Source organism: Hylobates moloch, unplaced genomic scaffold (genome assembly GCF_009828535.3).
Source record: "Hylobates moloch isolate HMO894 unplaced genomic scaffold, HMol_V3 SCAFFOLD_16, whole genome shotgun sequence".
Lineage (NCBI taxonomy): Eukaryota > Metazoa > Chordata > Mammalia > Primates > Hylobatidae > Hylobates > Hylobates moloch.
In genome coordinates this window covers 47,094,855-47,115,511 of record NW_026652291.1, presented here as the reverse complement: position 1 = coordinate 47,115,511, position 20,657 = coordinate 47,094,855, and the positions used below count along the sequence as shown (strand labels likewise).

The 20,657-nt window shown below is 40.5% G+C and overlaps 2 protein-coding genes across 18 annotated transcripts in view; one reads left to right on the top strand and one right to left on the bottom strand.

Moving 5' to 3' along the window:
• Positions 1-19: 19 nt before the first annotated feature.
• TIMM9 (translocase of inner mitochondrial membrane 9) lies at positions 20-18,746 on the bottom strand. Of its 4 annotated transcripts, none has more exons than XM_032179691.2 (5): positions 18,557-18,746; positions 15,407-15,494; positions 3,229-3,293; positions 2,129-2,224; positions 20-443 (listed from the first exon to the last, which is right to left on the bottom strand). In XM_032179691.2, exons 3-5 carry the CDS (start codon positions 3,265-3,267, stop codon positions 309-311), a joined length of 270 nt encoding a protein of 89 aa, XP_032035582.1. In that variant the 5' UTR covers positions 3,268-3,293; positions 15,407-15,494; positions 18,557-18,746; the 3' UTR covers positions 20-308. The 4 variants fall into 4 exon arrangements, with proteins under 4 accessions (XP_032035582.1, XP_058285696.1, XP_032035583.1 ...); XM_058429713.1 differs by lacking the exon at positions 18,557-18,746 and adding an exon at positions 11,157-11,274; XM_032179692.2 differs by lacking the exon at positions 15,407-15,494.
• A 621-nt stretch (positions 18,747-19,367) lies between these two features.
• Positions 19,368-20,657, top strand: part of KIAA0586 (KIAA0586 ortholog) — a 122,905-nt gene continuing 121,615 nt past the window's right edge. For all 14 annotated transcript variants that reach the window (XR_009210249.1, XR_009210250.1, XM_058429480.1 and 11 more), the window contains exon 1: positions 19,368-20,008. Coding sequence is in view for 12 of the 14 variants with exons in the window: in XM_058429480.1 (XP_058285463.1) it covers positions 19,810-20,008 (199 nt within the window). In the remaining 2 variants the exon portion in view is untranslated. The remainder of the gene's footprint in view (positions 20,009-20,657) is intronic.

Genomic DNA, 20,657 nt, shown 5'->3' with positions numbered 1-20,657 from the left:
TTAAAATTAACAGTCACAATTGAAGAAACAATGGTTTATTTTTCTAATCAAGTGACCAAGCTGCTGAATCATAAGGCCTCAACAAATGTTGCATCTTATTATTTCATTGAACAATAAGACCTTCTATTGTGATTATTCCTGGTAAATAGCAATTTTGTTTCTCCAGTGGTTTCCATTTGCCAAACAGTCATGACAGATGGTTTAACATGGTGGTTACTGCTTTCAGGGGATTCTATCAGATGAGTCCTCATTTCCAATAAAGCAGCTGTTGGCAATCTTTCATCAAAAGTTCATCCATCAGGACTTCTCTATCGTGGTTGGCCAAGGAGTCCTGCTTTGGCTGCCAGGGCTTCATTCTGCTGAATGTGATATTCCTGAAATCTCATGGATATTCTTTGTGTCATTTTTAAATATTTCTGTAAGCAATGTTCTGAACAGGTGGTCTAGGAATGAAAAGGGAAGATCCAAGAGGCAACACAAAAATATGAATTTTTTAAAAATGCATGTATTCTAAAAGAATCAGTGGGGTAGTTTGCTTTTCTTTGAATATATCTGAGAATTAAATAGTACTGATTGGCAGCAACTGACCATAGCTTTTAACTGATACTTTCATCCACTGACAAGCATTAATATATATTGAATGCCTGCCAGTTTGTAGTCACTAAGAGCAATGATAAGTCTGTTTTCAAGAAGCTTCTGGACTAGATTTTCTGCAAGTGTATTAAGTGAAAGCCCACATTCCTGTCTTCTTGTTTCAATTGTTAAAATGTAAACCCAGTAGTAAGTTTGTTCCTTTTTAATGAGAAACAACATTCTTAATTCTCAAACTTTTACTTTTTATTTATTTTAATTTTATTTATTTATTATTTATTTATTTTTTGAGAGGGAGTCTCGCTCTGTCATCCAGGCTGGAGTGCAGTGGCGTGATCTCGGCTCACTGCAAGCTCCGCCTCCTGGGTTCACGCCATTCTCCTGCCTCAGCATCCCAAGTAGCTGGGACTACAGGTGCCTGCCACCATGCCTGGCTAATTTTTTGTATTTTTAGTAGGGACGGGGGTTTCACTGTGTTATTCAGGATGGTCTTGAACTCCTGACCTCGTGATCCGCCTGCCTTAGCCTCCCAATGTGCTGAAGTTCCAGGCATGAGCCACCGCACCTGGCCTATTTATTTATTTTTTTGAGACAGGTTCTCTCTCTGTTGCCCAGGGTGGAGTGCAGTGGCTCACTGTGGCCTCAACCTCCTGGGCTTAAGTGATCCTCCTACCTCAGCCCCTGGAGTAGCTGAGACTACAGCACATACCACCATGCCTGGCTAATTTTTCATTTTATTTTTTAGTAGAGATGAGGACTGGTGCTTTTTTGTTGTTGTTCTTGACAGGGTCTTGCTCTGTCACCCAGGCTAGAGTGCAGTGGTGCAATCACAGCTCACTGCAGCCTCTGCCTCCCGCGCTCAGGTGACCCTCTCACCTCAGCTCCCGAGTAGCTGGGACCACAGGCATGTATCAACATGTCCAGCTAATTTTTTTTTTGTATTTTTTGTAAAGACAGGCTTTCACCATGTTGCTGAGGCTGGTTTCGAACTCCTGGGCTCAAGTGATCCACCTGCCTTGGCCTCCCAACGTGCTGGGAGTTCAAAGTTACAGTGAGCTATGATTATGCCATTGCACTCCAGCCTGGGTAACAGAGCGAGACCCTGGCTTAAAAAAAAAGGTTAAGACTTCTAATAGGATGAGGTTTTCAATATGAGTCACCAAAGTCAAGCTTTGCTTTTTCCAAAGCCAACCAGAATTCCCAGGGCCATACAGAAAGGCTGTGCCAAGTTTCTCTAGGTAGGCCATCTTGGCTGAAAGCTAATTAGTAAGAATCTTTGTTGTGAAACAGTAACTCAGCAGCTGCAGGCATCTTCTCTAAAATGGTCTGACTTGGTACAATGTAACTGTCATATTAAATTTGGCACTGTTAAACTCAATGCCGTGGTTCAGTGGCTGCTTCAGTTCTTCCAAGCAATGGAACATAAAAGGTAGTCTAAATTCCTGTAATAAGTAGGAACAAGTGAAATGCTTAAGAGGATCCTACTTATAATGTTTTGACAGACTTGGAGAATTTTAGTGAGTAACACTTTTCATACCTCTTCAGGTTTTACTTCTCTTGTTGTGAAGTCTTTAACACAGTCCAAAAAGCAGGTCTCTGTAAGTTTATTGTAGGTCCCCAGAAATTCCTTAAACTACAAACAAACCAGAATGTTCTTTAATATTTGGTTTTTAAAACAAAGATGCTTTGAAACTTAAATTACTGGTATTTTATATTTAGACAAAATATACTATAACACTTGAAATCATAGTTATTATGCTAACTTAAATGGGTACACTATGATCTACAGAATAGTTTTATTTTCTAGTTGAATATTTAATTTTTCCTTGATTATCAGTCAGATGAAAAATACATATGCTTGGTTGGGCACGGTAGCTCATGCCTGTAATCCCTGCACTTTGGGAGGCTGAGGCGGGCAGATTACCTGAGGTCAGGAGTTCGAGACCAGCCTGGCCAACATGGTGAAACCCTGTCTCTAATAAAAATACAAAAATTAGCCAGGCATGGTGGCATATGCCTGTAATCCCAGCTACTCAGGAGGCTGAGGCAGGAGAATTGCTTGGGCCTGGGAGACGGAGGTTGCAATGAACCAAGATCGTGCCACTGCACTCCAGCCTGGCGGACAAAGCAAGACTGTCTCAAAAAAAAAAAAAAAAAAAAAAAAAAAAAAAAAGAACAAGAAAAATACATACATACATACATACACTTTGTAACATTTAATATCCATTTTGGAAATGAAATAGAAACAATTGTTTTGTGAAACCACTGACATGGTTTTTTTTTTTTTTGAGATGGAGTCTTGCTCTGTCACCCAGGCTGGAGTGCAATGGCACGATCTCGGCTCACTGCAGCCTCTGCCTCGTGGGTCAAGCAATTCCCGTGCCTCAGCCTCCCACGTAGCTGGGACTAGAGGTGTGCGCCAGCATGCCCAGCTAATTTTTGTATTTTTAGGAGACGGAGTTTCACCATTTTGGCCAGGCTGGTCTTGAACTCCCGACTTCAAGTGATTCACCCACCTGGGCCTCCCAACGTGCTGGGATTACAGATGTGAGCCACTGCACCCAGCCTGACATGGTGGCATTAGTAGCACCTTATATTTTTTTGCAAAATCTTTTCCCCTTACTTAGAATACTTTACCTGTTTTATCTGATCAGATTCTGGTATTTGTGCAGCCATATTCTTCTGGTACCTTTATTAGTCACCTAATTTAAAAATTCAAAAAAAGTTTGTCAATCTATAAACAAATGTTTTTAGTCTAACTGAAGAGTTAGGGAATCACTGCTCATATTTTATAAATCTGTGTATGTAATTGTATGCCACCACCCCCAATTTCTCAGATCATTAATGACCATAGAACCTTACAGTTGAGAACTGGATTTTCTTTTTTTTTTTTTTGAGATGGAGTCTCACTCTGTCACCAGGCTGGAGCGCAGTGGCGCAATCTCGACTCCTGCAACCTCTGCCTCCAGGTTCAAGCAATTCTCCTGCCTCAGCCTCCCGAGTAGCTGGGACTACAGGCGCACACCACCATGCCCAGCTAATTTTTGTATTTTTAGTAGAGATGGAGTTTCACCATGCTGGCCAGGATGGTCTCGATTTCTTAACCTCGTGATCCGCCTGCCTCGGCTTCCCAAAGTGCTGGGATTACAGGTGTTAGCCACCGCGCCCAGCCAGAGAATTAGATTTTCTAATGCTAGTTTGGGACTCAAAGGCCCTGTCTATCGAAATCTCCAGTTTTAAGATAGTTTGCTCTGCTACCTAACTAAGCTACTTGTTTAAAGCCCCATTCCTAGGATTATAAAGGAAACCAAGATGGTGAGGTTTGGGCTTAAAAAAATAATTTTAAAAAGCTGGGTGTGGTGGCACATGCCTGTAATCGCAGCACTTTGGGAGGCTGAGGCATGTGGATCACTTGAGGTCAGGAGTTCAAAACCAGCCTGGCCAACATAGTGAAACCCTATCTCTACAAAAAATACAAAAATTGGCTAGACGTGGTGTCATGTGCCTGTGGTCCCAGCTACTTGGGAAACTGAGGCAGGAGTATCGCTTGAACTCGGGACGTTGAGGTTACAGTGAGCCAAGATCACGCCACTGCACTCGAGCCTGGGTGACAAAGTGAGACTCCATCTCAAATAATAATAATAATAATAATAAAAAGAAAAATAAAGGAAATCAAGAGATTGTTATTGTTTTCCTAAAATTACTTAACTATTCCACTAGTCACCAATTTGCTTATTTTAAATTTTTTACTATTATACTTAGTCGAATACATCAAAAATATCCAAAATTTTAACATTTCAACATGCAATCAACATAAAAAGTATTAATAAGACATTTTACATTCCTTTTCTGCTAGTAAGTCTTTGATTTTGGTGAGCATTTTACACTTATACCACATCTCAATTTGAATGCTAAATCTTCATCAGAAATACTTGGCCTACATTTAGATTTAATAAAATCTATTGTTGAAAAAGTAGATTCACATATCTGAGCCACTCCAAATACACTTAAAATTAGTTGCTAATTTAACTCTGACCCTTACTACTAATGATCCTTTTACAATGTAAATACAAAGATTCTATTAATAGTTAACAAACACCAGTTAACAAACACCATTTGCTTAGAAATTGACAACCCTCATGAAGGATATTCAGAGTTTTAAAAGAAAGTTACAGGAATTATACATTCTACTACACATTCTATAGTTCAAAAAGGGCAATCACAGAGACTAATTAGAGACTTCTAATTATAATCTAACGTGGCGGCAACAGGGAAGGGAAGACAAGTAAATTAAAAAGCCTTTCTGAATTCCTGAGATTTTCACATATCCTAAATGTAGGACTTAGGTTCAGTTAATCTAGATATAAGAATGTATATCACATTATTTATTTACTATATCCTGGCTAGTTCTAAAAAGACTGAGCATTTCATATAAAAGATTTGTATAGGCCGGGCGTGGTGGCTCACGCCTGTAATCCCAGCACTTTGGGAGGCTGAGGCAGGCAGATTACGAGGTCAGGAGATCGAGACCATCCTGGCTAACACAGTGAAACCCCGTCTCTACTAAAAATACAAAAAATTAGCTGGGCGTGGTGGTGGGCGCCTGTAGTACTAGCTACTTAGGGAGGCTGAGGCAGAAGAATGGCGTGAACCCAGGAGATGGAGCTTGCAGTGAGCCGAGATCGCGCCACTGCACTGCAGCCTGGGTGACAGAGTGAGACTCCATCTCAAAAAAAAAAAAAAAAAAAAAAAAAAGATTTGTATAAAATAAAGCTGTTTAAAACAGAAATTAAACAGCATGTAAAAGGAAAACATGAATCATGTACACTGTAGACTAACATAAATGCTATACATTGTATTTAGTTAAGAGTTTTCTGATAACCAAGACAAAAATGATAAACTGGATGTGCAAATTTTACTAGCTTATCAATTATTAAAGTATCTCTGAAAAACAAATTTTTTATGAAGCTTTGTTGAAACTAATTTTTATGAAGCTTTGTTGAAACTAGTAGTAAATTCAAGTTTAGGACAAAGTGTATGCCACCATCACAAAAAAAAGTTAACATTCTGCTTTTGATTAACACATACAATCAATAGTAATTCCATTCCACCAGTTTCAACCATACCTATACTTTCCTCCTTTTTCCATTTATTCTTCCCTCCTCCTTTTTTCTTATCCTATAAAATCACAATAACTAGGCTGGGCACGGGGGCTCACACTTGTAATTCCAGCACTTTGGGAGGCTGAGGCAGGTGGATCACCTGAGGTCAAGAGTTGGAGACAAGCCCGGACAGCATAGTGAAACCCCGTCTCTACTAAAAATACAAAAATTAGCTGGGCATGGTGGCTCATGCCTGTAATCCCAGCTACTCAGGAGGCTGAGGCAGGAGAACTGCTTGAACCCTTGGGTGGAGGTTGCAGTGAGCCGAGATTGCAGCACTGCACTCCAGCCTGCGCCACATAGTGAGACTCTGTCTCAAAAAAAAAAAAAAAAAAAAAAAAAAAAAAAAAAAAAAAAAAAAAAAATCACAATAATTACTGACATTTAAAAAAATGTCATTTCCTTCATATGCACAGAAAAGCCTCCCCACTCCCCAGCGAGTGTCCGTGGAAACCACATAGGGGGCCTGGCTTCCACCCCAATTGGCAGTAATGAGGTACCCATCTCCATCTACTCTGGGGTGGTATCTAAGGAGGCCTACTTGACATTCAGGACTTGCATTACTGCCTCATGACAATTAGGCCATATACCCTCCTGTAATGTCAGTGGAGGCCACATGGGGAGAGTAACAAAGCACTGTAGTCCTTCCCAGCCAGGGAGTTATCAGTGGAAGCCTGGTGAGGAGTCAGAATGCCTACTCCACCTAGCAGTAACAAGAAACTCCCTGCCCCTCCCTTCAAGTGTCAGAGTGAGGAACATGAATTTCTACTTCCACCTGGCAGTAATGAAGTGGTACCTCCCACCACTTCCCCTCATGGAGCATTGTCAAAAAGAGCCAGATGAAATGATTAAATAAAATCTAGAGCCTCATAACATGATATGCAAGATGTCCAGGCTACAATATATTAAAAAATCACTCATCACACCAAGAACTAGGAAGATCTCAAACTGAATTAAAAAAAGACAATCAACAGATGCTTAACATTGAGTAATATGTGTTAGGATTATCTGACAAAGATTTTTAAACAGCACCTTGTAAATACTTCAGTGAGCAATTATGAACACACTTGAAACAAATGAAAAAATAGAAGGTCTCAGCAAAGAAATAGAAGATATCAAGACCCAAACGGAAAGTTTAAGAAGTGAAAAATAGAATAACCAAAATAAACTCAATGAATAAAATCAATAGGAGAATGGAGGGGACAGAGGAATCAGTGAATTGGAAGCCAGAAAACAGAATTCTTCAATCTGAATTACAGAGGAAAACAGAACGAAAAACATTAACAGAGTACAAAGGACTTGTAGAAGTATAAAAGAGCAAATATTTTGTCTCATTAGAGTCAAAGAAGGAGAGGAAGAAAAGGGTAGGGTAGTAAAAGTACTGGAAGAAATAATGGCTGAAAACTCCCCAAGTTTGGCAGAAGACATAAACCTACAGATTCAAAAAGCTGAACAAACCTCAAACAGCATAAACGCGATGAAACCTACATCGACATAATAGTCAAACATGAAAACTAAAGACAAGGCTGAGCACAGTGCCTCACGTCTGTAATCCTAGCACTTTGGGAGGCCAAGGCGGGTGGGTCAATTGAGGTCAGGAGTTCATGACCAGCCTGGTCAACATGGTGAAACCCCGTCCCTACTAAAAAAAAAAAAATACAAAAAGCAGCCAGCCATGGTGGCACACACCTGTAATCCCAGCTACTCAGGTGGCTGAGGCACGAGAATTGCTTGAACCCAGGAGGCAGAGGTTGCAGTGAGCCAAGATCATGTCAGTGCATTCCAGCCTGGGCGACAGAGTGAGACTCTGTAGCAAATAAATAAATAAATAAATAAATAAATAAATAAATAAAAATAAATAAAATAAAAATAAAGACAAAAAACCATTGAAAGCAGCAAGCGAAAAACTATATCTTGTCTGTAAGGGTAAAACTATTAGGATGACAGCAGATTTTTCTTTAGAAACTATGGAGGCCAGAAGGAAGTGGCACAAAATGTTTCAAGTGCTAAAAGAAAAGAACTGTCAATGCAGAACCCTGTATCTAGTGAAAACAACCTTGAGGAATAAAGGTGAAATCAAGACATTCTCAAATGTAGGAAAACTAAGAAAATGTGTTACCAGCATAGCTACCTAAAATAATGGCTCAAGTTTCTAAATAGAAAGAAAATGATAAAAGTAGTAGTCCTGGAACATCAAGGAGGAAAACACAGTAATAAGTACAATACACTTCTCTTGAGTTTCCTAAATTAATGTTTGTCGGTTGAAGCAAAAATTATAAAACCATCTATTGTGGTTCTAAATGTATGCAGACAATTAAGGTTTCTATACTTCACTTGAACTGGTAATATGCTGACATAATTATACGGTGATAAACTAAATCAGTGCCATGAGGAAAAGTTTTAGTACTAAATGCATACATTAGAAAAGGAAAAAGGCCAGGTGTGGCGGCTCATGCCTGTAATCTCAGCACTTTGGGAGGCTGAGGTGGGAGAATTCCTTGAGCTCTGGAGTTCAAGACCAGCCTGGGTGATATGGTTTGGCTATGTCCCCACCCAAATCTCATCTTGAATTCCCACGTGTTGTGGGAGGGACCTGGTGGGAGGTAACTGAATCATGGGGGCAAGTCTTTCCCATGCTGTTCTCATGATAGTGAATAAGTCTCCCAAGATCTGATGGTTTTATCAAGAGGAGATCCCCCACACAAGTTCTCTCTCTTTGCCTTCTGCCATCCACGTAAGATGTGACTTGCTCCTCCTTGCCTTCAGCCATGATTGTGAGGCCTCCCCAGCCATGTGGAACTGTAAGTCCATTAAACCTCTTTCTTTTGTAAATTGCCCAGTCTAGGGTATGTCTTTACCAGCAGTGTGAAAACGGACTAATACACTGGGCAACATAGTGATACCTTCTCTCTCCAAAAAAAAAAAAAAAAAAAAAAAAAAAAAAAAAAAAAAAAAAAAAAAGAAAGAAAGAGAGAGACAGACAGAAAAGAAAAGAGAAAAGAAAGAAAAGTAGCTGGGCATGGTGGCATATCCTATACCCCCAGCTACTTGGAGGTTGGGGCAGGATTGCCTGAGCCAAGGAGTTTGAGGCTGCAGTGAGCTATGATCATGCCATTGCATTCCAGCCCAGGTAAAACAGCAAGACCCTGTTAAAAAAAAAAAAAAAAAGGAAGTGGAGGTAAGGAAGGAAGAAAGGGGAGGGAGAGAGGGAAAGGAGCGTGGGGGGGAGGGAGGGACTTAGGGAAGGAGGGAAGGAAGGGAGGGAGGGAGGAAGGAAGGAAGGAAAGAAGGAAGGTCTTAAATCAGTAATCCAAGCTCCTCCTACCTCAAGCACCTAAAAAAGAAGAGCAAAACGAACCCAATGAAGGAAATAAAGAGCAGATATCAATTTAAATGAAAAGAGAAAAAAAGAAAGAGCTGGTTCTTTGAAAAGATTAATAAAACACAAACCTACGAGCAAGAGAGAAGACACAAATTATACTATCAGGAATGAAACAGGGTGTACATTACTACAGGTTTTGCAGACACCAAAAGGATACAGGAATATTACAAACAACTCTACATACATAAACCTGACAACTTCTTTATGAAGTTAGTATTATCCTGATATTAAAACCAAAGACAGTACAAAAAAGAAAACCATAAAAATATCCCTCATGAAAGATATAAAAGTCTATTACTATTAATATTAGCAAATATAATTCAGCAATATATAAAAAGAATTATACAACTTGACCAAGTAGGGTTTATTCCAGGGATGCAAGACTGGTTTAATATTTGAAAATTAGTCCGTTTAAGTCCACATATTCATAGACTGAAGAAGAAAAATCAAATGATCATAAAAATTGATGCAGAAAAAGTATTTGAAAAAATGCAATACCCATTCATAGCAAAATATCTCAGAAAAAAAGGAAGATCAATTTGATAAACAGCATGTACAAAAAAACCTACAGCCTACACTATACTTAATGGCGAAAGATAATACTTTCCCATAACATTGTGAGCAAGGACAGATGTCCACTCTCACCACTCTTATCTAACATACTGCTGAAAGTTCTACCTAGTGCAGTGAAGCAAGAAAAGGAAACAGACATAAAGATTGTAAAACAAGAAAATAAAACTGTTCCTGTTTGCATGTAACATAATTATGAACGTGCAAAATTGAAAGAATCTACAAATAAACTCCTAGAATTAGTAAGTTCAGCAGTGTCCAGTATACACAATAAGCATATTTTAAAAATCAATTGTATTTCTATATACCATCAATGAACACATGTATACTGAAAGTAAAAATACAATATCATTTACAATTACTCAAAGAAAAAAAAAAGATTTAGGGGCAAATCTAACAAAACATGTACTGACTTCTTTGTGGAAAACTACCAAATACTGACGAAAGAAGTCAAAGACCTAAACACACAGAGAGACATACTGTGTGTTCAGAGATCAGAAGACTCAATATAGTAAGAATGCCAATTTTCTTAAGGCTGATATACAGGCTTATTGCAATTTCTATCAAGGTCCTAACAAGATTTCTTATAAATATACACAAATTTATATGGAAAACATTTATATGGAAATTTATATAAAATTTATATAAAAAACAAAGGGACCAGAATAGCTAAAACAAATTTGAAAAATGAAGAATAAAGTGAGAGGAATTGGTCTACCTGATTTCAAGACATAAACAGCCTACAGTAATCAATGCTGTGTGCCACTGGTGGAAGGACAGATACATGGTCAGTGGAACATAACAAAGAATCAAATAACAGATTCACACCAAAAAAACCAACTGGCCAGGTGAGGTGGCTCACACCTGTAATCCCAGCACTCTGGGAGGCCAAGAAGGGAGAATTGCTTGAGCCCAGGAGTTCAAGAACAACCTGGGCAACACAGCAAGACCTTGTCTGTACAAATAATTAAGAAAATTAGCTGGGCATGGTGTCACATGCCTGTAGTCCCGGTTACCAGGGAGTCTGAGGCAGGAGAATCATATGAGCCTGGGAGGTAGAGGCTGCAGTAAGCCATAGTTGCGCCACTGCGCTCCAGTCTGGAAAACAGAGTGAGACCCCGTCTCAAACATACACACACACACAAACACACACAAACACACACAAACACATACACACACACACACACACACACACACACACACACCCCTGCCCAACTGGTTTTTGGGAAAAAAAGATGTGAGAACTAAGTTTCTCACCTAATACAAAAATTAACTCAAAATGGATCGGGGGGCCAGGCATGGTGCCTGTAATTCTAGCACTTTGGGAAGCCACGGTTGGCGGATGGCTTGAGGCCAGGAATTTGAGACCAGCCTGGGTAACATGACAAACCCCGTCTTTACCAAAAATACACACACACAAAAAAATTTTAGCTGGGCATGGTGGCACATACCTTTAGTCCCAGCTACTCGAGAGGCTGAGGTAGGAGGATGGATTGAGCCCAGGAGGCAGAGGCTGCAGTGAGCCGAGATTGTGCCACTGCACTCCAGCCTGGGTGACAAACCCTCTCTCTAAAAAAAGGATCAGGAATTTAATGTAAAATATAAAACCACTAAAACTTTTATTTATTTTTAATAAACACAGGGTCTCACCATGTTGCCCAGGCTGGTCTCAACTCCTGGGCTTAAGCAGCCCTCCCACCTCCACCTCCCACAGGGCTGGGATTACAGGCATAAGCCACCATGATTGGCCAACTACTAAAACTTTTAGAAAAATATTAGAAAATCTGGCTTTAGGGCTAGGCAAATAGTTCTTATATTTGTCATCAAAAACACAATCTATAAGAGGAAAAATTAAGAAATTAGACTTCATGAAAATTAAAAATGAAATTAAAAAATTAAAAACTTTTGCTTTATGAAAGAACACTGAGAGAATAAAAAGCTACAGACCAGGAGGAAATATTTGCAAACTACGTAACTGACAAAGAATAAGCAGAAGATATAAAGAACTCTCAAACCCCAGCAGTAAAAACACAAACAATCCAATTAGAAAACAAGCAAGAGCCATAAGAAGGTATTTCAGCAAAAAGGAAATACATATGGCTAATAAGTACATGAAAAGATGTTCAACATCCCTAGCCATTAGGGAAATGCAAATTAAAACCAAAACAAGCTGCTGGGTGCGGTGGCTCATGCCTGTAATCCCAGCACTCTCGGAGGCTGAGGCGGGCGGATCACCTGAGGTCAGGAGTTCGAGACCAGCTTGGCCAACGTGGTGAAACCCCATCTCTACTAAAATACAAAAGTTAGCCGAGCATGGTGGTGCATGCCTGTGGTCCCAGCGACTCGGAAGGCTGAGGCAAGAGAATTGCTTGAACCCAGGAGGTGGAGGTTGCAGTGAGCCGGGATCACGCCACTGCACTCCAACCTGGGTGACAAGAGCGAAAATCCATCTCAAAAAAAACAAACAAACAAACAAACAAAAAACCAAAAAAATAAAAATAAAAAAAAAAACAAGCTACATACCTATCAGAATGGCTAACATAAAAACAAAACAAAACAAAAAAACAAAAACAGTGGCAATACCAAATGCTAGTGAGGACATGGAAAAACTGAATCACTTACATATTCCTGTTGGGAATGTAAACAGTTTGGCAGTTTCTAAAGAAGTTGTACATTCATCTCCCATATAACCCTGCAATTGCATTCCTGGGCATCTGTCCTAGAGAAATGAAAACTTGTGTTCACAGGAAATCCTGTATGTGAATGTTTGTGGAAACTCTATTCTTAATAATCAAAAACTGAAAACCCAAATGTTCTTCAGTGGGTGAATGGTTAAACAAATTGGTACATCTATACCTGTAATACTATTCAGCAATAAAAAGGATGAGTACTGAGACTTGCAAAAGCCTGGAGAATTCTGCAGAGGAAAAAAGCCAATCCTAAAAAATTACATCTGTATAATTCCACTTATACAACATTCTTGAAATAACAGAATTGCAGAAATGAAGAACATATGGTTGCCAAGGGTTAAGGAATGGATGAGGGAAGGAATAGGAAGAAAGTAGGTGTTGCTATAAGAAGGCAACACAAGACCTTTGTAATAGAAATATTCTGTATCTTGATTGTATCAATTAGTATCCTGGATGTGACATTGTACTCCAGTTTTGTAATATGTTACCACTGTGGAAAACTGGGTAAAGGACACAGGGGACCTTTGTATTAATTGTTGGAAGTGTATTTCAATCTACACTAACCTCAAAATAAAAAGCTTAATAATAAAGAAAAAAAATGTTATTGTATAACTTTCTGGTACCTGCCAAAGAACAACATGCAGTGTGGTAGATACTGTTAGCAAGCCTTCCAAGCTAGAGTTCTTCTGGATTCCCACTCAGAAAACAGTCTGAAAAGATCTAAGAACTGGTAAAACAACTTCTAAAGAAGTATTAAATGAAATCACTGTTTTGTGAGAACTTGAAAAAAAATACAAGGGTAATAAAATATGCATTAAGGAACTTGGTTTACCAATAGGCTCCTAGCTGAAAGTTCAAAAGGTCAGCTACTAGACCTGAGCCTTTTGAATTGTCGAATTAGGACAATACACTCACTGCACCTCAGGAGGACACCCAGCAAACTGGACTTTCTATAGTTCACATCAAAAAAGAACACAGATCTGATTTCCTTCCTATAATACCAAAATCTGTTTGTTTGTTTGTTTGTTTTTTTTTAATTCCATCCTTGTATTTCTTTGGGTTAAAATTCTTATTTATTGACTTATCAACCAGAGGTCAGAGAGACAGAAAGTATGAAATCTCTTTTTCTTTTGAGACGGAGTTTTCGCTCTTGTTGCCCAGGCTGGAGTGCAATGGCACAATCTCAGCTCACCGCAATCTCCACCTTCCAGGTTCAAGCGATTCTCTTGCCTCAGCCTCCCAAGCAGTTGGGATTACAGGCATGCGCCACCACGCCTGGCTAATTTTGTATTTTTAGTAGAGAGAGGGGTTTCTCCACGTTGGTGAGGCTGGTCTTGAACTCCCGATCTCAGGTGATCCTCCTGCCTCGGCCTCCCAAAGTGCTAGGATTACAGGCATGAGCCACTGTGCCCAGTCGAAAGTATGAAATCTTTAAATGTTCTCTAAGTTTCATACTGGTACCCTGTGCTGCCTCTACACACATCTTGTCCTTATTATATACCTCATGGTGACAAATGATGGTTGTTACTGGAAAATCTTTAAAGACATATATGAGGAATGCCCCAAGTGCTGTTGGTATGAATCTTCTTTATTCATTAATGTATTAATACACATTACTTAAACAGTGTATGTTTCCTTTTTTCAATGAAATAAAGTTTATCATACTATAAAAGTAATATATTTATTGAGAATTTGAAAAACAAAAGATAAATAGTTCTACCGTTCACAGACCACTATGTTAACATTACGATTTATTTTCTTTAGAATCACTCAATTGTGTATTTTATGTATTTACTTATTTTTGAGATTTATTTATTTATTTATTTTTGAGACAGTCTCACTCTGAGACCCAGGCTGGAGTGCAGTGGTGCAATCTCAGCTCACTACATCTTCTGCCTCCTGGGTTCAAGTGATTTTGTGCCTCAGCCTCCTAAGTAGCTGGGATTACAGGCATGCACTAACACACCTGGCTAATTTTTGTTTAGTATAGACAGGGTTTCACCATGTTGGCCAGGTTGGTCTTGAACTCCCGACCTCAGGTAATCTGCCCGCCTCAGCCTCCCAAAGTGCTGGGATTACAGGCGTGAGCTACGGCGCCGAGACCAATTTCGCTTTTTTTTTTTTTCCAGACCTACAGTTGAACTCAAGAGCTAACAATCAGAAGTTTTCTTAAGTCTGCTTAAATCTCTAAAGCTATCCTCAGTAGTCACCAGTATTTATCAAGATTACGGTATAGGCCAGGCACAGCGGCTCACACCTGTAATCCCAGCACATTGGGAGGCCAAAGCGGGTGGATCATTTGAGGTCAGGAGTTCGAGACCAGCCTGGCCAACATGTTGAAACCCCCGTCTCTACTAAAAATACAAAAATTAGCCGGGCATGATGGCACATGCCTATAATCGCAGCTACTCGGGAGGCTGAGGCAGAATTGCTTCAACCTGGCAGGCAGAGGCTTCAGTGAGCTGAGATTGCGCCACTGCATTCCAGCCTGGGTGACAGAGTGAGACTTTGTCTCAAAAAACAAAACAAAACAAAACAAAAAAGATTATGGTATACATAATTGTAGGCAACTGGTTCAGAGAAAATACTGGAGATGACTGAGTAAATAAATGATTTTCAGAGTTACTTGCTCATTTGAGGTCTTCTAAATCTTTCACTATTCACTTTGCAGTTAATTAATAGTAAGCTTAGACTGACAAATTCCACCAGCCACATAAACCACCTGATGGTGAGAACAGGTAGCAGTAATGTGGTTGTTCTTTTATTTGATCCTAGTTTCCAGATATTACAGCAAATTTATGTTACTGCGGCAAAGACCCATCAGGGGTTACCTTCTGATTATATCCCTGAAACCTGGAGAGGGAGAGAAGAAATAAGCGAATTCAAGAATCACTGGCTTAGATCTTGGGAATGATTACAATGATGCTGTTATTCTTGTGGCAAACAAAATATATCACAGAACCAGGGAACTTAAGAATAAAGGGAGATCTTATCGGTCATCAAGCTCTAACCTTTTCTGATGCATGAGTTTCCTTTCTGTTCTGGAAAAGTAGTTGTCCAACCTTTGCTTGAATGTCTCCAGTAAGGCCTGATTCTTACCTGAAAAATGAGGTAATATGATTACTAAGTCCCCTTCAAGTTCTAATAGTCTTTTCAATGAAATGTAAACTTCTATTGGCTAACCATTTATTTTTTTAAAGTTTCTTCCTTTTTAGTAAGTGAAATTAGTTTCCTCTATTCTGACGTTACAATTATTTGGCATATGTGCTACTATTAAAAAAATACTTAATGTCATGCTATCCTTATTTATCCAGGTATAAGTATACATTACACTTCCCTTATGATTTTCCTACTAATTCTGGGAGGGATGGTTCAGAAATCTTAAGAAACTTACATGAGGCCACTTATACAGATAATAACTGGACAGCTGGAGCCTAACTAAGGTCTTTGGACTTCAAAATCCAGTATTTTCCCCATTGCACCTATAAAATGACCTATTTAAGACCTATAAAATGTCTTATAAACTATTATGACATATATCATCTATCTAAAAATATTTTCCAAATAGCCAAATATACGTTATAAGCTAAGTGACTGACCAGGTGCAGTGGCTCAATCCCAGCATTTTGGGAGGCTGAGGTGGGTGGATAGCTTGAGCCCAAAAGTTCTACAGCAGCCTGGGCAACATGGCAAAACTCCATCTCTACAAAAAATACAAAAATGAGCCGGCATGGTGGTGTGTGCCTGTAGTCCCAGCTACTCAGGAGGCTGAGGCAGGAGGATCACTTGAGCCCAGGAGCTTGAGGCTGCAATGAGCCATGATCACGCCACTGCTCTCTTGCCTGGGTGACAGAAAGAGATCCTGTCTCAAAGAAAAAACGTAAAAGCTAAGTCATAAAACCTAGCATCACAAACGTGGGTGCCAACATTAGGTGTTTCTTGGTGAGATGCAGTAAGACAGCATCACCTATGTGGTATTCTGGCCAAAGTTTGATATGGCTCTAATCATGAGGGAATAATTAGGAAAATCTACGACATGGAACAATTTGTAAGACAACCTGGCTGGTCTTTTCAAAAGTGTCAGTCATAAAGAAAAGGAGCTGAGAGGGCTGATTTAGCGTAAGAAAATAAGGCCAGGCGCGATGGTTCACGCCTGTAATCCCAGCACTTTGGGAGGCCGAGGTGGGCAGATCACGTGTGGTCAGGAGTTCCACACCAGCCTGGCCAACATGGTGAAATCCCATCTTTACTAAAAACACAAAAATTAGCTGGGCAGAGTGGCAGGTGCCTGTAATTCCAGCTATTTGGGAGGCTGAGGCAGGAGAATCACTTGAACCCGGGAGGCAGAGGTTGCAGTGAGCTGAGATGGTGCCACTGTACTCTAGCCTTTGCGACAGAGCAAAGATCCATCTTAAAAAAAAAAAGAAAGAAAGAAAGAAAAAAGAAAATAAGCCTGGGCAATAAGGCGAGACCTAGTTTCTACAAAAGAGTAAAAAATTAGCCAGCGTGGTGGCAAGTGCTTGTAGTCCTAGCTACTCAGGAGGCTGAGACAGGAGGATTGCCTGAGCTCGGGAGTTGAAGGCTGCAGGGAGCTGTGATCATGACAGAGCAAGGTCCTGTCTCTGGAAAAAAAAAAAAAAGAAAAGAAAAAGAGAAAGGAACTAAAGAGTAATGACAAAGAGCTGTAAGATCCAAATTAAGTTGTCATTTTAATAATTCGGAGTGCCTACACTCAGATCTTAGGTCACTGTTTCTTTCACGTAAGTTTCACCTAGAAAGTAAGAGTTAAACTATCTCCAAGGTCTCTGACAACTCTGACATTGTAGTTCTTTTAGTACACTCACAATATACAATATTGTGAACAAAGAGGTACCACCTATGAGCCCAATTACTAAGAGAAAATGTAACTAAAATAAAAAATAATGGCCACGTGCAGTGGCTCACGCCTGTAATACTAGCACTTTGGGAGGCCGAGGCGGGTGGATCAAGTCAGGATTTCGAGACCAACCTGGCCAACATGGTGAAACCCCGTCTCTAATAAAAATACAAAAAAAATTAACTGGGCGTGGTGGCGGGCGCCTGTAATCCCAGCTACTCAGGAGGCCTGAGGCAGAAGAATCGCTTGAACCTGGGAGGCGGAGGTTGCAGTGAGCCAAGATCGCACCACTGCACTCCAGCTTGTGCAACAGAGCGAGACTTTGTCTCAAAAAAAAAAAAAAAAAAAAAAAAAAAACCACAAAACTCATTAGAGAAACTCAGCAAGTTACAAAAAAAAAAAAATAATAATTAAAAGAGTTTTTAACGCCGAGCCCTTAAAGTCTTTTTTTTTTTTTTTTTTTTTAGAGTCTTGCTCTGTCATTCAGGCTGGAGCGCAATGGCGCGATCTCGGCTCACTGCAACCTCCACCTGCCGGGTTCAAGCAATTCTCTTGCCTCAGCCTCCTGAGTAGCTGGGACTACAGGCGCGCGCCACCATGCCCAGTTAATTTTTTGTATTTTCAGTAGAGACGGGGTTTCACCTTGCTGGCCAGGCTGGTCTCGAACTCCTGATCCGCCCGCCTTGGCCTCCCAAAGTGCTGGGATTACAGGCGTGAGCCACCGCGTTTGGACTTTAAAGTCCATTTGAAGTCTAGACTTCTATGAAAGTAGACTGCCGAGATGTAAAAGAAATAAAATTAGTTATTCAGCTTTTAGATCGGATTACATTTTCTGCTTTGATTATTCTAAAGCCTCCAGCAAGGCGTAAAGGGATAGCTCTAAGTAGCGCATCCTGGGAAATGAGCAGATCAGGTAAGGGGTGTTAGACCTGGTATTATGTCTAGAGACGATTTTCATTTAAAGGAGGATCTTCCCCCGGGCAGCTCAAGGTCACAGCATAAATACCTTATAGTCTAATTCAGTGTCCCCAAACAAGACCCCCGACTCCCCAGATCCAGGTTGGGGGTGGGTCAGGGCCTAAAGTTCCTACCCCTCGCCCAGGTGACACCATCCCCAGGAAGGTCTGCACCCGACCGGGCGAAGCGCTATCCCGCTTCGGACCCCCCCACTGCCCCAAGTACGTGCGGCGGCCTCCTCGGGAGACCCCGCCAGTTTCCTGGGGCGTAGCCTGCCACCCCCCGTCCGGGAACCCCGGATTCTCACGGCAGAGAACAGACACCATACTTAAGCACAGGCTCTCGCATCCGACATCAGTACAAGGCTGGGGGGGTGTTGGGGTACGGCTGAGCCTCGGGAGGGAGGGTCACGGTCAGGACAGGAGCCGCGGCCGCCAGATGGGAAAGAACACGTGGGAGCAGTGATGTCAAGTGACACTTAAACCCTTAGACGCCGATTCGTTATAACGCGAGGAAATCTAGAAGAAAAAACAGGTACCATCAGTGAATTCTAAAATCTCCTAAGGATTAACCTCTGTTATTGTCTGCTTAGACAACGCTTTCTATTCCCGACTTCCTCTCCAATAATAACCCAAATCTGTCGAAACGTTTTGGAAGCCTAATTTACCTAATCCCACGTCCCTAAAGGTCTTCGGAAGCGAAGCAGTGTAAACAGTCCCTGGTAAACACAAGTAGTATTACAAGTCGGGAGCTCTTCAAGTCTTGGATGAGACTGTAGAGCGGTCTTGTGCGGCAATGTGCTACCTTAAAATAAATAAATAAATAAATAAATAAATAAATAAATAAATAAATAAATAAATGCATGCATCCCCGTAATGTCCGGAGTTGGTTTCCACCCGGAGAGGAATGGAAGAGCACCAGAGAGCGCTTAGCTTTCTGGTTGGATGTTTTGGGTGAGTTTCTTGGCGCTCATGCGTGTTGTGTCTCAAGGGCGGGTTTGAAGGGAAATGGGTGTTGACCCGCGGGCAACTGACGCTGTTGTCAGATTACACCCGTGACGGCGCGGGTCTCGGGCGTTCTGGAGACACGTAGGGGTGAATTTATGTTTCCGACGATTGCATCTGGAGGGGTGTGTAAGACTCTGTGGCTGAAGAAAGCTATTACGCTTCTTATGTGGGTCATTATTTAAAAAATAGCATTTCGGTTTTATCTGCTTAACTGCCTCTTCTCTACAAATTTTAAGCCCGCCTCTACGTGTGTTTGGTTTTGCCCTACCAGCTCTGGGGTTGGGGAGTGCACTGTTATGGTTATTGTTGCTCCTGTGGCCATTCTCTTGTCATCCCCACTTTCACATTTTGGCGTGGTGTATTAATAGACTGAGTGGGATTAATGGGTAAATATGACTTTATAGTCAGCTCTAATCCTGGATTCAATATCAGAATTTAGATTTTCAGCTTTGTGGATGTTCGACATTTTAAAAACAGTTCATTGCAAAGTGGTGAAAATTTTGTTCTGAAGTCTTAAGGACACAGAGAAAGTTTTTCCGCCCGTAAGTGTGGGACTTGTTTTGTGACCAACAATATGAAAGGCTCTGAGGTCAGCTTGGAGAAGAAAAAAAGGATTAAGATGCCAGCGAAGAGACTTCGTGAGGTAGTTTCTCAAAATCATGGAGATCATTTGGTTTTGCTGAAAGATGCGTTGCCCTGTGTTCCTCCGGCATTGTCTGCAAATAAACGTCTTCCTGTTGGAACGGGGACTAGCTTGAATGGAACATCACCTGGTATGTGATTCCATGTAGTTTTTCAACCAGTTTCAGTTCAGTAAATCTTTAGTCCTTATTTGTTTAAATTCCCAAACGTAAGATATAAGTCTAGTTTGTACAGATGTTTGAAAACTGACCCTGTTTCCCGGGAAAATGGCCAGGAAGCCTATAAAATGTTTGAATAGATGGAATGAATGAAACTTTAACGTCTCCTGTTGTGCTTTTTTTTTTTTTTTTTTGGCATTGACTTTTGCATATTGTTTTTGTTTATATCTATGGTGGATACACTTAACTTGTATAATATGCTTTATTTTCCCCCGCGTAGTGTTTTTTATAGTTTTCCCCCAAAGTAGTGCTTTTTACCTAATGCACTACTTTCTGTTCATAGTGGGAAAAGCAGGACTTCTGCCAGTTGATGGCTTCTATATTCCAATTCACAATCTGTCTATAGCTCAGTGAAAATAAGGATAACATATGCTTTACCCACTTCGCTGCTAATTGTGAGGATTAAATTAATGAATATGTGAGCAAAAACAGCAAAATGCTTTTATAATGCTGCTCTTTGGGGGATACAGCGGTGACACTCAAATAGTCCTGCTGTTAAATTAGACCTTTACGTCGTATACGTATTTCTACCCATAGTTTGTCCACATTCAATAGTGTATGG

Bases quoted from the DNA above. Each gene is read 5' to 3' on its own strand.
- TIMM9 (XM_032179691.2), bottom strand. From the start codon at position 3,267: ATGGCTGCACAAATACCAGAATCTGATCAGATAAAACAG. The intron at 2,225-3,228 runs GTAAAGTATTCT...GTTTGTTTGTAG, and splicing joins AATCTGATCAGATAAAACAG to TTTAAGGAATTTCTGGGGAC. The intron at 444-2,128 runs GTATGAAAAGTG...TTTCATTCCTAG, and splicing joins GAGAAGTAAAACCTGAAGAG to ACCACCTGTTCAGAACATTG.